Genomic DNA, 15,753 nt, shown 5'->3' on the forward strand with positions numbered 1-15,753 from the left:
CATGAAATTTACTTAAGAACAGATTTAAACCTATTCCCCGTTCAGTGGTGTGCTAAGCACATCAGCTGAAAGAACTAAGCTAAGTACCAGGGAAGAGAATGACCGAACTAACTGGGGATCCATTTGCAAAAAGCCAGGGCGTGAAGCAAATGAAGAATCTTCATGTAGGTGCCCAACAGGTAAGGGGTAGATTTATGGGTGTTTTGCTTGGGAGACTAGATTATACCCTAAACTGGGCTGCCACTGAAAATTTCAACCCTGTGTTGAGTTTCCTGTTTTCACATGGCATAACATCATCATGTTGGGCATTCCCTTCTCCTCTCTCTCCATACCATTGGTTGCCTCTGCCAAGGGCTGGGAAACACAAAGCATCATGATGTCCTGGCAGCAGACCTAAACAGGTCAGAGGAGTTGAACAACGAATAGTTTCATTAAATAACTGTGTTCCAGAGGTCTTCTCCTCTTTAGCTACCTTCTCCCTCTGTTTCTAGCCTTGTCTACAGGCTAGAAGGTATTTTGGGCCATCTGTAAGACTTCCTGCTGATTAGAAGGCCTCCAACTACTACTATAATTTCCACTGTTCTTTTAATTGTGAGGTGATTCGCTGTATTTAGCTTTCATAACAGACCTCTGAGGCAGTCTATTATGGTTCCCATTTAAGAATTGAGGAACTGAGGCCTAGAGACAGTGATTGCCCAAGGCCAAAAAGTATCCTCATGTCAAATTTGATGCAATGAGAACATTATACAGGTCCCAGATTCGAAGCCAATGGTGCCCTGTTGGAGTAGGATTAGAGGAAGTTACTATAGCACAGAGTTGGTGCTTTACTACAGCACTAATACATACCATCCAACTATTTCAGATTAAAAAACGGGACGTGCATCTTCCAGGACACGCTCTCGGGCAAGTCATGTGAGCTGCATTGCTATCTTGTCCCCCCCCAAAAAAAGTGCTTTTGGGGGGTTAGATCATGGCACAAGAGATCGCAGCACCAAAAATGGCCACCACAATCTCACACAAGAAAACAGGATTTCCCAATTTCCCATTTTTCCCTGGGACACTTGGCGGGTATGCTAATGTTTCCATATTCCTTGCCTCTCCTTCCACAAGTTTTCTTAAAGAGAAAAGGCAGGGGATTAGATTCTCGCAGTCTCCATCCCTAAATCAGCAAATATTGATGCTTGGATTTTAGCTTCCACAAGTTTCTGTTACTCTTTGTTTTCCATCAGAAGTGATTTTCTATATTGACAGTAGTTATCTGGGGACAGTATGCAATTTGCTTTTGTATTCTGTGTTCATTGTCAATGCATGTATGCAAAGCTGTTAATTTGACTGAATGCTTTGCTTTCCTCTGGTCATTAGGGCTGCTGTGTCTATGTTTGTTCTTCTACCTGTGGCTTAATTCCAGGCAGGCCTTATCTTAGCAAGTGCTGTCATATTCTGGCACTCCATCTGCTAAGCTTTTGGGTGATAGCTTGACAGAGACTGGCGCATTAGTGTCAAGTCATACATTCAGATCTACTTGCAATAGACTCAACATGGAAAGATTTAAATAGCACGACAGTGTCAGCACACACATTTATATTACTATATCTCTGGTAGTTTTTGTCTTCAAAAGAAAAAGAGGGGGGAGATGCAAACTGATTGGTTATCCTGGTGAAAGAATCAAAATTGCTATTAGAGTGACATAAATGTGATTAAAAGCCCTGTGTGAGATGATAACTCAATTATGTTTCCATCCAAACTCATCTGTATATACTAGTTTAGGGTACTGCCACTTAGCCAAGCAAATGGATGTTACTTGTGACAGCAAGCCAAGAAATGCAAAGGATCTTAAACAGCTGTCAGTGAATTTTACTTGGGCATTTCCAATTGACTCTGAGGAGGGATACTTAGGCCAGTTCATCACCTGCAGTAATTCCCTACATGGGCTAACATAATATTGACACTTACCATATATAACCTGTATCAGCCTTCCCTAACCTGGTACACTCTAAATATTTAGGACTGTAACTCCCATCAGCTCCCAGGTGTAATCCAAAATATTCAGAGGGCACCAGGTTAGGGAAGGCTGATCCATATTGTATTATACTTGTGACAGTGAGGTTTCTGCTACTGTTTTCTGAACTTGAATGTTGGCGCATAAAAATAAATTATTAAAGAAACAAATGTTTCCCCCCCCCTTTTGATCCTTAAAAAAATCCAGTTTCTCATTTAAAAAATATCACCTGGTTGAAAATGAATTTAATAGAAACATATGCATTAAAACCTATGCTTTGGTTTCTGGGGGAAAAACGAATCGTGGTCATCATCTGTCAAACACACTGAGCTTTTCTGTGTAAAACAAACACACACGCACAAGGGGAGGTGGTGGGAGATGTGATTTCAGATGCTGTGTGTTATAAATGAGCCAGGGACCAGAGCAGGAGATGCCATATTGCATCTCACCAGGATTATCTACAGAGCCCATATGCACGATCTTATACTCCCTATTATATGCCCTCCAAGTCGCTGAGCTCTGCACAGTGTTCAGCTGTCAAATGATGAACATTAATGACTTCACCAACTCAGCAAGCATGGGCATTTACTTCTCATTTCACGGAGGAACACTATTTTCATGCACAGGAAAAACCAGCACCTTCCTTCTAATAATATATATTTTTAAAAGGCTCTGGATTCATGCAGCACAATTGGATGCTTGCTGTTTTGGGACATACGCCCCATTTCATTCAGGATTGCAGGAGTCTCAGGACCAAACTAAATATTATGTGGGAAAGCCATGTCATCAAATTTCCCGATTATGTTTTTTTTATTTAAAAAAAATGCCTAAAAGTGCCTGCAGGTGGGTTGGGTGGAATTGGATCAGGGCCATGATTCTGGGAAATAGTAGGTTTACCTTTTGCATCAACACATCCCTCATACACACTGTTTCCTTGATGGAAATCAAGTAAGAGAGCAGTGCTCTGTTTGCTGTAGAGCAGGCATCCCCAAACTACGGCCCTCCAGATGTTTGGACTACAATTCCCATCTTCCCCGACCACTGGTCCTGTTAGCTAGGGATCATGGGAGTTGTAGGCCAAAACATCTGGAGGGCCGCAGTTTGGGGATGCCTGCTGTAGAGGGAACAGCCCTCTGTTTGAAGATGGCCTCTATCTGAAGGGCTGTTTAAAAAGAAGGAGCCCAAAGAAGGGAGAGCAGCAGGGGCCCTGAAGTTCCCCATCGATAACATCCGGGCAGTAGAGATTCATTCACAAGCGACCTGGTCACGGTCTTCCCCACTGTGCTGAGACGTACCGCATCCCTATTTAAATCAGAACAATCATGTGTAAACATGATAAGTAGACTTACATCAGCATACGCCAGTTTTATACAGACTTGTGTCTGCTCTTTTTTGGGCACCACATCACCCATAACTCAACCTTCCGCCCTCCTAAAGTGGCTAAGTGCTATACAGGTGCCTCTTTCCCCACACTCCTGCCCCACAACTTAGTGGCTAACAACTTTAAAGGGAAGCATAAAAGTGATGCTAAGGAAAGAGAATGGGGGGGGGAGAACCTCCCCAGTGCCATGGAACCGGTCCAGTTCTACATTTGACAGAACTTTCCTCTAAGGCAGGCATGGCCAAACTTAGCCCTCCAGCTGTTTTGGGACTACAATTCCCATCATCCCTGCCCACTGGTCCTGTTAGCTAGGGATGGTGGGAGTTGTAGTCCCAAAAAGCTGGAGGGCCAAGTTTGGCCATGCCTGCTCTAATGCCAGCTAATGGGTTTGTAGCTATTGTTACAGATTGTAAGCTGAGCTGCCAAGAAGCTATCTCACCTGCTCTGAGTAACCGTATTTGTGCCCTGCAATGTTACCTAGTCCTAATTAGCCAGCTTTGTAGCTGCTGTCTTCCAGCATTGACAAGAGCGTGCTCTTTGAGCCTCCCCCCGCCATGCAGCAGACACAGTCCTCCTGCATCATGGAATGCGATTCTCTCTCATGTACCTGTAGTACCGTACTAATGATGTTAACAAAATTAGATGAAGGAAGATGTGCAATTGTTTTTGTTTAGGAAGATCTACAATAATAAGGGAGCTATTCTCTTCCATTGTTCATGATGTTCATGAATATCTCAGATTTTAACTTCTTTTTTTATTCTGTTTTTACCCTTGGAAACGTTTTGATTTTCAGTAGCCCCCCCCCCCGGGTTCTAAATCTAATGGCTTCTCAAAGTTGCCCAGCAAAGTAAAGTACACCCCCCTCATTAGGGGGCACAGATGTATGAATCTGACTTATAGCAGATTTACATTATTTTGAAACTTACCTTCTGCATACGGGGTAGTAGCGACATTCTTCTGTGAAGCCATTTGGAACAGAAGTTTTAATGCTATTCTATTTCCAGGTGTCCCAAAGATAACCATGGTTAACATTGACTGGAGTCCTTCTTAACCCTGGTTTCAAATCCTGGTTGTTAGTGTTTCAACTCTAGTTAGCATTAAGGGAGATGTAATACTACAGGCAAAAGTACGCATGATGATGGCAGACCTATTTAAATGCAGCTCTGCCTCAGTCCCATATAAAGCAGGATGTGAGCTGGTGCGGTTTGAAGCAGCAAATGGGTAGGTGAGCAATAGGGACGGGCAAATCTGTCCATTTCAGTTTTTCATTTTTCAGATCTCCGCATTTCCACATTGGTATGCAATTTAAAAAAAAAAAAAACTCCTGAAAATTCACCAGCATTTTGTGTGGCTTTTTTTCTAAATGTACATGTATAGTTTGCCTAATATGCACATTTTTGCAAAGCAATTTTCTCCAATATAATGCATTTCTGCAAGTTATTCTCATAACTTTGCCCTATTATGTGCATTATTTGTGCACACTGCATGGCTGGTGAACTGCACTGCAAAATTCAGAGGAGTTCAAATTCCAAAAGCAGGCTGTGTTTCAGTTTGTATATTGTTTCAAGGTGTGAGAATTAGGTAGGTTCACCTTTAAATGCAAACTGAATGAAACTTCTCCCCCATCCCTAATGGGCAAGAGAGTCCTCTTTCCTCCACTCACTCACCACCTTTCTCCCACAGCTCCCTTCCCATCACTTTTGTTAAGAGTCAGGTTTATTTCTGCTTTGAGGGGATGGTCTGGGAGGAACAAGAAAGCAGTGTTTTTATCTACTCCTGGACAGTCTTTTTTTTTCCTTTCTAAATCTAAGGACTGGGTGCTAAAAAAAACAAAACCAGAATCTTCTATTATGTTTTAATTCATAAGCTGCTTTACCAAAAACAGTTGTGCTTAAAACACCTTGAAACACAGAGACACACACACACGAGCAACAGCCACAACAATTCTGACCTGTAAGATTTGGCAGACTGGAGACAATCCCGTCAAAATAAGAGAATAGTTTATGTGGCAATGGAATTCATTTCCCAGTAAAAAAAGAAAGTTCCATTTCATATCTTCCAGGAGGAGCAAGGCAGGGGCTATTGATCTTAATGCTTTGATGTTTTCTGCTTCCCCTTCGACAGGAGTGAGCAACGCCGAGATGCGGCAGTCAGGGAAATCACCTGGTTTCAGTGTGAATTGGATAGCGGGCACTACAGACCTCGAGCTTATTAATGCAACAACAGGAAAAAGGAACTGCGGGAGCTCTTCGCGACTCTGCAAGCACCTGTTTTACACTCGATGGGCAAAGCTTTATGGAAAGGTAAGGACTCCTGCCTTGGTGAAAGCAAACCTATGTGTCCATCACAACATAGCATTCCCAGCCATCTCCCTGGCCTCATACCATCAGCAAAGCACCATATCCTACAGCAGACTCTGTACTTGGATATCGATCATAGCCCAAAACACATGTGGTGCCCAGCAAGTGTGTGTGGCAGAGCATATCTCTCTCTCTCTCTCTCTCTCTCTCTCTCTGTGTGTGTGTGTGTGTGTGTGTGTGTGTGTGTGTGTGTGTAAGGAAGGAAGGAAAGAAAGAAAGAAAGAAAGAAAGAAAGAAAGAAAGAAAGAAAGAAAGAAAGAAAGAAAGAAAGAAAGAAAGAGGAAGGTGTTTATATATACATACAAGTGGAGGATCTGATCCAGGCTAATAATCACCAACATGTGTATTTTTAAGTAGAATGCAACATGCACACTTGAAAGGCAGTAGCACATATCGAACTTAGCTTATCTGAGTGCCAAAAAAAAAAAGTATTTTGGAGAAGTAATAAAAATCCAGACTATGCAATAATCTGCTGGAGCCGTAACACACTTCCAGGGTTTCTGAGGCGTTAAAAAACATAAGAAGAGCTCTGCTGGATCAAGTCAAAGGTTCATCTAGCCAGGTATCTTATTACCAGTCACAGCCAGGCAGATGCTTCTGGGAAGGCAATAAGCAGAGCATGAGGGCAACAGCCTTCTCCCATTGTTGCTCTCCAGCCAATGGTACTTGGTGGCATTGTTGCCTTTGGGCCTGGAAGGTCAATGCAGCCATCATGACTAATAGCCCTTTGGTAGACCGATCCTCCTGGCATGCATTTGCCTAACTCTTTGTCAGAAAACATGGTGGGTAGTGGAGACAGGGGCGTAGTTCAGACAAATTAAGAGCATTCTTTCCCTTCCTTGTTTGCCTTTTGCAAGGTTCCAGAGGGTTTCCCCTGGCTTTTTTCACTACAGTCATACCTCGGTTTAAGTAAGCTTCAGGTCGAGTACTCCGCGGACCCATCTGGAACAGATTAATCCACTTTCCATTACTTTCAATGGGAAAGTTCACTTCAGGTTAAGTACGCTTCAGGTTAAGTACTCCGCGGACCGTCTGGAACGGATTAATCCACTTTCCATTACTTTCGATGGGAAAGTTCGCTTCAAGTTAAGTACAGACTTACGGAACCAACTGTGTACTTAAACCGAGGTACCACTGTACTTGGGGATCAAAAGCCTGTGCTTGGGAACACGTTAGAAATTTCCCCATAGGAATTGATGGAAAATGCCAACAACAACAACAAGAATAATAATTCTACCCTGCCCATCTGACTGGGTTGTCCCAGCCACTCTGGACGGCTTCCAACACATATAAAAGCATAACAAAACATCAAACATTTAAAACTTCCCTATACAAGACTGCATTCAGATGTCTTCAAAAGTTGCATAGTTACTCATCTCCTTGTCTTCTGCCGGAGGGGGGAGGGTGTTGTTGTACAAACACTCACCTAACGGACCATTTCCTGAGAACGCATTGTCTTCACATAGCGGGGCCTGCGTCTGCATGGTGGTTGAGGAAAGTATTATGTACTTTTTGCTTTCTGCCAGTCAACTTCCTGAAATGATGTAAGCCCTTGAAGACCTGCGTTGGCATGGGACTTTTGGCAATAAGAGTGTGTGTGTTCCAAGTAGACATGCTCACAGGCAAAATATAATTTGCGAAGATTGTGCCATATATACACTGTATAGCACTTCTATCCTGCTTCATAATTAAACCATCTCTAAGCAATATACAATTGCTCGGTCCCAGCTCCTGCCAACCTAGCAGTTCGAAAGCACGTCAAAGTGCAAGTAGATACTTCCAGCGGGAAGGTAAACGGCGTTTCCATGCGCTGCTCTGGTTTGCCAGAAGCAGCTTAGTCATGCTGGCCACATGACCTGAAAAAACTGTCTGTGGACAAACGTCAGCTCCCTCGCCAGTAAAGCGAGATGAGCGCCACAACCCCAGAGTTCGTTCGCAACTGGACTTAACTGTCAGGGGTTCTTTACCTTTTTTAAGCAATATACAAGAAATGCTGTGTTTTATTGTTTTTATGCTGTGGCATAAAAACAGAGATACAACATGAAAACTAGTAAAACACTATTATTTATTTTTTAAAAAAAACAGATCAGAACAGGAATTCAGTAATAACAGCTCCTATTCTTATGGGTCAGGAGGGAAATCTAAGAAAAAAGATACGCCTTTACAAGAAGTTCAGATCAAGTTTGCTTCATTTATGGCCGAGGGAAAGGGCATTCTGTAGTGCTGTTGCAATGGTGGAAAATGCACCTTTGTACACAGGCTCATATTCCAGAGTAGTGGGAGCAGAACCCCACAGAAAATGCTAATTCACTCGCCGGATTGAACTTTCACCAGGTCTACGGCTCTCCCCAGACTTCTGATTACTTTCCCAAAACATCAAACTCTTGGCTTGGTTGCGCTATGTCTTTTGGCAGGCCAGGAAGGAGGCGATTGATTTAATCCTCCTGCAAAACAAAAAGTTCTTTCTCTCTGGGCGCCCAGGTGCACCCGGGGTGATTATTGGACTGAGGATGTGTGTCTTTGTCTCTTAAGACGGTTTCTGGCAGGCAACTCAGGGGTGGTGAGCATTTCAGAACATTCAGGTGCCATTCTCCCGCTCAAGAAGAGAGCCTCTCAGCTGTGGGCAAATCCCATATGCTTGATTACTGCCCTCTCTTAGGCATGTTTCACAGTATCTCTTATTATAACAGATTGGAAGGAAGGGAGCCGATTTCTCCTTGCGTTTTCTCTCAAAGCGTTGGCTGGCCTGCCTGAAGCCTTGAATGACTCAGAGAGTCTTTCCCTTTTTCCTTACTTTTCAGAGCATGGGTAGACAACCTAAGACCTTCTAAATCTGGCCCACGGACAGTCCGGGAATCAGCGTGTTTTTACATGAGTAGAATGTGTCCTTTTATTTAAAATGCATCTCTGGGTTATTTGTGGGGTATAGGAATTCGTTCATTATTATTATTTTCAAAATATAGTCCGCCCCCCCACAAGGTCTGGGGGACAGTGGACCAGCCCACGGCTGAAAAAGTTTGCCGACACCTGTTTCAGAGCTTGCATGGAAGGCTATTAAATAATTATCACCTCCAATGATAAAACCATATAAACATTTAAGAGAGAGAGAGAGAGAGAATGAGAATACATTAATAACTATTTTAGGCTGTGTGCATGCTAACTTGTTACCAAAAGGTAATTTTTCCTCAATCCAGAACAGTTCATGTTCATCTTCAACATGCTTCTTTCAATCTAGATTGAGTCTAGATCCTGCTGCTCTCAAGGGTGAGTGTGGTTAGTTTGATACGCATTTGAAAACCCTCCCCTAGACTAGGAAATCCTCCTCCTCCCAGCCCATAACTCAGGTGAGTGCAGAATGAAGTGGTGATCTAGGTATACACTCAACTACAAAGTCCACCAACCTGGGTGACTTTAAAGGAGAATTAGACAAATATTGGAGGGTAGGGCTATTAGTGGCTATTGGCCATGACAGCTATATTCTCCTTCCACTGTCAGTGGCATTATGCCTCTGAAAACCAGTTGCTGAGAATCACAGGCAGGGAGAGCTGCACTCGGGTCATTCCTGTGGGCTTCCCTTAAGCATCTGGCTGGCCGTGCTTAGAGCAGAATGCTGGATTAGATGAGCCTTTGGCCTGACCCAACAGTTCTCCTCTTCTGTTCTTATTGCTCACGGTGTGAGTGGGGCCTGCACACAGGCAGCGTTGAGTGCTGGAAGGGCTTTTGAGCAGCAGGAGCTATGCCCACAGCAGCCAACTCCTGCGCAGACACATAATTAATTGGATCAGAATCAGAACTTCGGCCTTTAAGATTCAATTTTGGTATTCAAAGAAATGTTTCACTCTCCACGGTTGTCCTGCTAAATGTTGGGATTTCAATATATAGCAAAAGGGAGCTGATGGGACATTACAGGAATGTCGGGTTTGTGAATCTGGGCTACAGGGTTTGAATCTGTCTCTCTCCTCCCCCCCCCCAAGACAGTAGGGGCTGAGGCCTATGCATGAGCCCCAGGGCTTTGGGAAATCGTTGGCTCCTAAATGCATAGCCAAAGTTCATATTGTGGGGCCTTCTGCTTCAGTGAATATTAACCCAGGATATGATTTGGGAGTTATACGTAATATTAAAAAGCAGTAACACACTTCACACTTTCTTCAAAACTGGGTGAAACATTTTTACTTGAATCATATTTGTTGGGGTTGGGGAGAATGAATAGCACCAAATAAATCCACAAGATTCTCAATTTTGCTCTCCTTTCAAAATCCCAAACAACTTTTTGGGGGGGATATATGCACACTAACAGCAAGGGTTTGGCCGCCAAAATCCCCTGGTCCCTTCCCAGAAGCTAAGGGGTACCCATTCAGAAGGAACAAAACAATGCACAGCCGGGGGGGGGGGGCGACATTCTTTGCACTTTATTTAGTAAGACCTTCCACCACAAAAAGAGGAAAGGGCAAAAAACCAAAACCCTGGTATAGTCTCTGCAGCACAGTTCACACTTCCAAGTGGTGTGTCAGCTAGGTTTTTGATCTCCAAAATCCTGCTTCCCACTCAGGACAGTGTTTTTTGGAGGTTGTTGGCACCGAGACTGCATGACGGAATCAATATCATGTCCAGTTTTTGGTTCTCACCCTTCCCATTGTTACTTGAAACCAACACATAAAATCTTAAGCCCAGTTTGTTTGTAGCTTACGGAACCATTTTATACAGCTGCTCGTCATTCATTTGCATTTTGGGTTGTTTTGTTTTGTTTTCCTTTGCACCCCCACCCCCACCCTACCCCATCTCTCTACAGCTGAGCACACAGATATTAAGCCATGGAGATCTGCCCTCCGTGTACAGTGAGGCCAAACTGCTGGCGCACACATACCAGTCTGTCAAGCAACAGCTGTTTAAAGCATTTCAGAAAGCCGGTCTGGGAACCTGGGTGAAAAAGCCCCCGGAGCAAGATCAGTTCCCGCTAACTGTGTGAATCATCTGGCACTTCTGTGCTGTGACCCCCATCAAGCTGACTGAAGATGGAGAGAAGGGCAGGAGAAAACCGCAGGAGCTGGCTGCGCAACGGATGCCACCCGAGACTTACCTCCGATGGAAGCATCTCAATTTGGAAATCCTAACAATGCATTAAGTATAAGATTATGTTCTGATTAATGCACTGAACTTGACTTTAGGAAACTGCTTTTGCATACCCTTCTTCCCTTCTCAAGGATGTACAAAGGCCCAGGTTACAAAAATGACCTTCACTGTTCGTTCCTTGTTTCGTAGCACATTACAGATCACTGTAATTATCCAACTGGCACCTGCCTTTCGGGCAACAGCAGGTCCCGCTTCTAGCTAAAACAAAAAGAAAAACCCTGCCGTGTTCCCCTTCATCGTTAGTGCAATAATTAACATTGGAGAATGAGAGGTTTTTCTAGGTAGCAAACACATGCAGGTACTTTTAGAATCAGGACGCCACAGAAGGTCACCGTTTGCACTGAAACACAAGAGGAAAGCTCTGTATGTGCGTGTGCGTGTGTGTGTATGTATTTGTGTCTAAAGGGTTGGGATAATTCAAACAGATAAAAATAAAACAAATATTATGCCCCTGCATCTATGAACATAGGTTTGAAAGTGTGATCAGTGTCCACTAACATCTTAGAACCCAGCAGAGATGGGCAGAGTCACCTGTTATCAGGGAAAGGGGCTTCTGCTGGCCTGAACAGCAGCTCTGATCACTTCCAAGACGCAGAATAAAGTATGCCAAAAACAAGCAAATAAGCCTAGCAGCCCCTTTCTGCTGGATGAAACTGTAGCATCTGGACAGACACAATTTCATGGAGAACAACATCCTGTGAACTAAACCCTCAGAAACACCCATAGCTCCCCAGTTCCCATCATTGCGCTGGCTGAAAAAGAAACACCAGCGGTTCTTTCTCCATGTCCATACAGGCCAAGTGCGTCACATGAAGCTATTTTGTAACATGTGAAATAGTCGCATAAGTCACAACACACTCTTCTCTGTAAATGTGCAAACTGGTCCCTAATTTGCTGGTACAGCAGTCCTCTGATACATGAGAAATGTTATTTAGGATGCCCAAAGAGAAACATTATAGAAAATCTAAGCAACTCCAGAATTAACCTCTACCCCAATTGTATTTTTGTTTTAGGGTTTTGTTTTGTTTGGGTTTTTCCGTCTTTGCAAATGACAGGATTTGCGGGTATACCACCACTGTTTTGTTTTTAATCTTGTGGTTTTCATGAAATGTGTATATATTTAACAAGCTGCTACTTATCTGTGACCTGTCTTAGCGTCCTTTCTTAGAGCTATCCAATACTTTTCAAACACAAGCACATAGCTCATTCTCACTGCCCTCCCCCGCTGAATTTCCTTTATGCTATACTTTCTTCCTTTTCGCCAGTAAAACTAGCCATATTCAGTAAATACATTCATGCATCGATGCCCAGGCAATAGTAATAGCTACACTATTTTGATGAAATTTTTATTTTTTAGATTATAAATTACAAGATGTATCTTATAGTGTCTTGTACAAATGATATGATTGTGATAAACTAGAATTTTTAAAGATTAAAAATAAAAAGAAATCTTCCCCTTACAGAGATGTTTTCAAAAAATAATACATTCCATATTAACTACCAAAAAAAAATTCCTTAGAGTAGAAATAGTAGAAGATCTGAATTGTTTTAATGAGTTAGGAATGGATACTAAGGATATTTTAGGATAGAAAGTGCTCCATTTCTAAAATAAGATGTAACAGGCCTTAAGCCTTTCAAAAAGTCGTTAATTTGGTCTGGAAAGCATTTTGCCCTTAATCCCAGATTTGTGGGGTGCAGTAGGGAAAGAGAGATTTGGGTCAGAATCCAGAGAAACTGGTTACCTGGGTCCTTCCCCCCTTTTTTGAAGATGGGGACAACATTTGCCCACTTCCAGTTTGCAGGGACCTCGTCTGTTTTCCAAGAATTCTCAAAGGTTATAGACGGAGGCTATGGAATTAATGGAAGTTCTCCAGTGACCTTGGTCCTACGAAGCCTGATCTTATGCACATTTGCTAGGAAGTAAACCCCAGTGACTTCAGTGGTACTTACTCCAAAGTGAATGTGTAGAGCAGGCACTCCCAACCTGCGGCCCTCCAGATGTTTTGGCCTACAACTCCCATGATCCCTAGCTAACAGGACCAGTGGTCAGGGATGGTGGGAATTGCAGTCCCAAACATCTGGAGGGGCAGAAGGTGTAGAGGATTGCCGCCTGAACCCCACTGTAATAGGACTTTAGCGTCATTGAGGGCCTGTACATATTTGGAAAAATCACATGGTTAGGAAAGCATGTGGATATCACATATTTGAATGCTCCCACCCATCCCCCCCCAAAAAAAACAAGCAAGCAAAAAAAAACATTGCACATTCAAACCATACTAATTTTCTATGCAGGGAGAGTAAAAAGTAAATGGGGAAAAGCAGAGCTGGGAGCAGGTTTCCGGGAGCTCCTGGGCACAGCATTACACCTCTTGGCTCTTGACAATGATCCCCTATTGTGAAAGAAAAACAATACAAAATACCATGCAAAATTAACCTATTTTGTATCTCTGAACTCCAAAGGATTTGTGATGCTTTGCCATTCTAATGATAGGTGGATCTTGTCTCTCATAGGCTGGGATGCCACATGTTCAACACAGTGCACAAGCCACTGAGAAAGAAATGTCAATCTTGCCCGTTTTGTTCTTTTATCCGCTTTCACACACAAAAGGTGTGTGTGGAGTGTGGAGCCCATCTTTTACTGACATTTACAGAGAACATCTTGAGGGGGGGGTGTTATTTGAAGTCCTAGCATATTACATTTCTCCATCAAGGTTTTCTACTCAGAACTTGCCCAACTGTGCTGAGATATGAGCAGGCACTCACGTCTTGACCTTACAAGGCCATAATAACTCTGTGGCACTGTTCTATCAAAGTAGCAGGTCAAACCAAGAAGAGAACAAAAGATTAAATAATTCTCTCTGCTATTTTTTTTAAAAAGCATTAAATTCAATTTCCCCCCCAAAAAAGACATCCACAATACAATAATTTGGCTCCAGCTCACCTATTAAGCAAGGGTACTTAAGTGTACAAAAACGGCACACTGAGGAGACCTTCATCACAGGGCTCACATGCTGATGGAATGAAAGTTTCACATAAACACAAACACAGTGGGATGCACTGGCAGGCCTCAGTCCATCAAAAGCCTCATCAAATTTTCAAAAAAGTTAAGTCACCATTGATGTGTAGTACAGAATAAAGATTCATCAAAAGAAAAGATTTGATGCTATTTTTACTGTTACATGTATGCCCATTCCTTTCCTCCAAGGAGATCAAGGTTCTGCATACATGGTTCTTCCTCTCCTCCTTTTCTTCTCACAACAACCCTGTAGAGAACTAGGCAATGGCCCAAGGTCACCCAGTGAGTTTCATGACTGAGAGGGGATTTGACTCCTGATGACTCCACCGGCTCTCTTAGTATGGTAAACATGGAGCCTGGGGTGTAAGGTTCAAACAGGGGCCTTTTAAAGAACAGCCTGTATGCCAAACAGGATTGATATACAGTGGTACCTCGGTTTATGAACACAATTGGTTCCGGAAGTCTGTTCATAAACTGAAGCGTTCATAAACTGAAGCGAACTTTCCCATTGAAAGTAATGGAAAGTGGATTAATCTGTTCCAGATGGTCCGCGGGGTACTTAAACTGAAGCGTTCATAAACTGAAGCGAACTTTCCCATTGAAAGTAATGGGAAGTGGATTAATCTGTTCCAGATGGTCCGCGGGGTACTTAAACTGAAGCGTTCATAAACTGAAGCATGGGTGTAATTGGTTCCGGAAGTCTGTTCATAAACTGAAGCGAACTTTCCCATTGAAAGTAATGGAAAATGAATTAATCCGTTCCAGATGGGTCCGCGGCGTTCATAAACCGAAAATTCATAAACCGAGGTGTTCATAAACCGAGGTTCCACTTTACTGTACTGCTTAATCACCCAAATCTCTTTGCATAACATATACATTAAAAATATAGATAAAATCAGATTAGTCTCAACATGTAGTGCCACTGTAAGGCATTACAAATAGAGAACTTCCCAAATTAAAGAGAAAAACATAAGACCTTCCAAGCAATAATTATGGTGAGAAGAACAAATATACGAAAAAGAAAAAAGAAAAATCCTTCAGATTTGAACACTAAGCAACACAGAGAGTAAAGGAAAAATAGAACAGTGTCATTAAGACATACAAAGGGAGATTTCATTGCACTCTCTTATGCCTTAACAGATCATTGTAACAAAGGGAAGGGGGGGGGAATAAAATATCAAGGGCTGTTTTTTTCCCCTAAAAGGATTTCCCAGCAAGGAGAAAGATCTGAAGTGATTTAATTCCCCCCTCTTTATAAAGCTATTCCCCACACAGGCCAGCATATTGAAGGGCATTATAGAAGTACTTAGTAGGTAGCACAAAATAATTACAGTAAATATAGAGAAGCTGGAAACCTGTGCAAATGCTTGACCACATACATGACAGTCCCGTGATTGGCACAGCACAGCAAACTAATCAGAATTCTAAACCCCCTCCCTGCCTTTCCTTGCCCTTACTTTCGTAGAAGCTGGCTTTCATCCAGCACTCCACCTATACAATAGGACTTTCTGTTATAATGAGAATTTTGGTGAGTGCAAAGGGAACTATATCATATGAGGCCTGAAGCAGAAGAAAATCAGAGCTCTCAAATGTTTATCTGGCTCCAGCAAACTTCTATGAAAAGTAGAGGTTTGAAACAGCCTCTGGATTTCTGCAGCACAGCCCCTTGCCCCAATTGGCCACCTACAAAAATGCCCCGTATAAATATTTGAAGTATCTGAAAAAAATTGTGGTGTTTTCCAAGTTTACTCACCCTTTGTGTTCATCTCCCACCCACCCACTCCTGGGATCTTCTCTGAGCAGAACAGCCAATACTGCAGGAATACCAAATTGCCAAAAGAAACAAACAAGAAATGTGGCTACAGGT

General features: G+C 42.8%; 1 protein-coding gene across 1 annotated transcript in view; it reads left to right on the forward strand.

Annotated features, from left to right (window-relative positions):
* Nucleotides 1-10,788, forward strand: part of ADARB2 (adenosine deaminase RNA specific B2 (inactive)) — a 119,030-nt gene extending 108,242 nt beyond the window's left edge. The window contains exons 9-10 of the mRNA XM_060280896.1: nucleotides 5,505-5,683; nucleotides 10,530-10,788. Coding sequence (XP_060136879.1) covers nucleotides 5,505-5,683; nucleotides 10,530-10,706 — 356 coding nt within the window. The 3' untranslated portion in view covers nucleotides 10,707-10,788. The remainder of the gene's footprint in view (nucleotides 1-5,504; nucleotides 5,684-10,529) is intronic.
* Nucleotides 10,789-15,753: the final 4,965 nt, after the last annotated feature.

This window comes from Zootoca vivipara, chromosome 12 (genome assembly GCF_963506605.1).
Source record: "Zootoca vivipara chromosome 12, rZooViv1.1, whole genome shotgun sequence".
Lineage (NCBI taxonomy): Eukaryota > Metazoa > Chordata > Lepidosauria > Squamata > Lacertidae > Zootoca > Zootoca vivipara.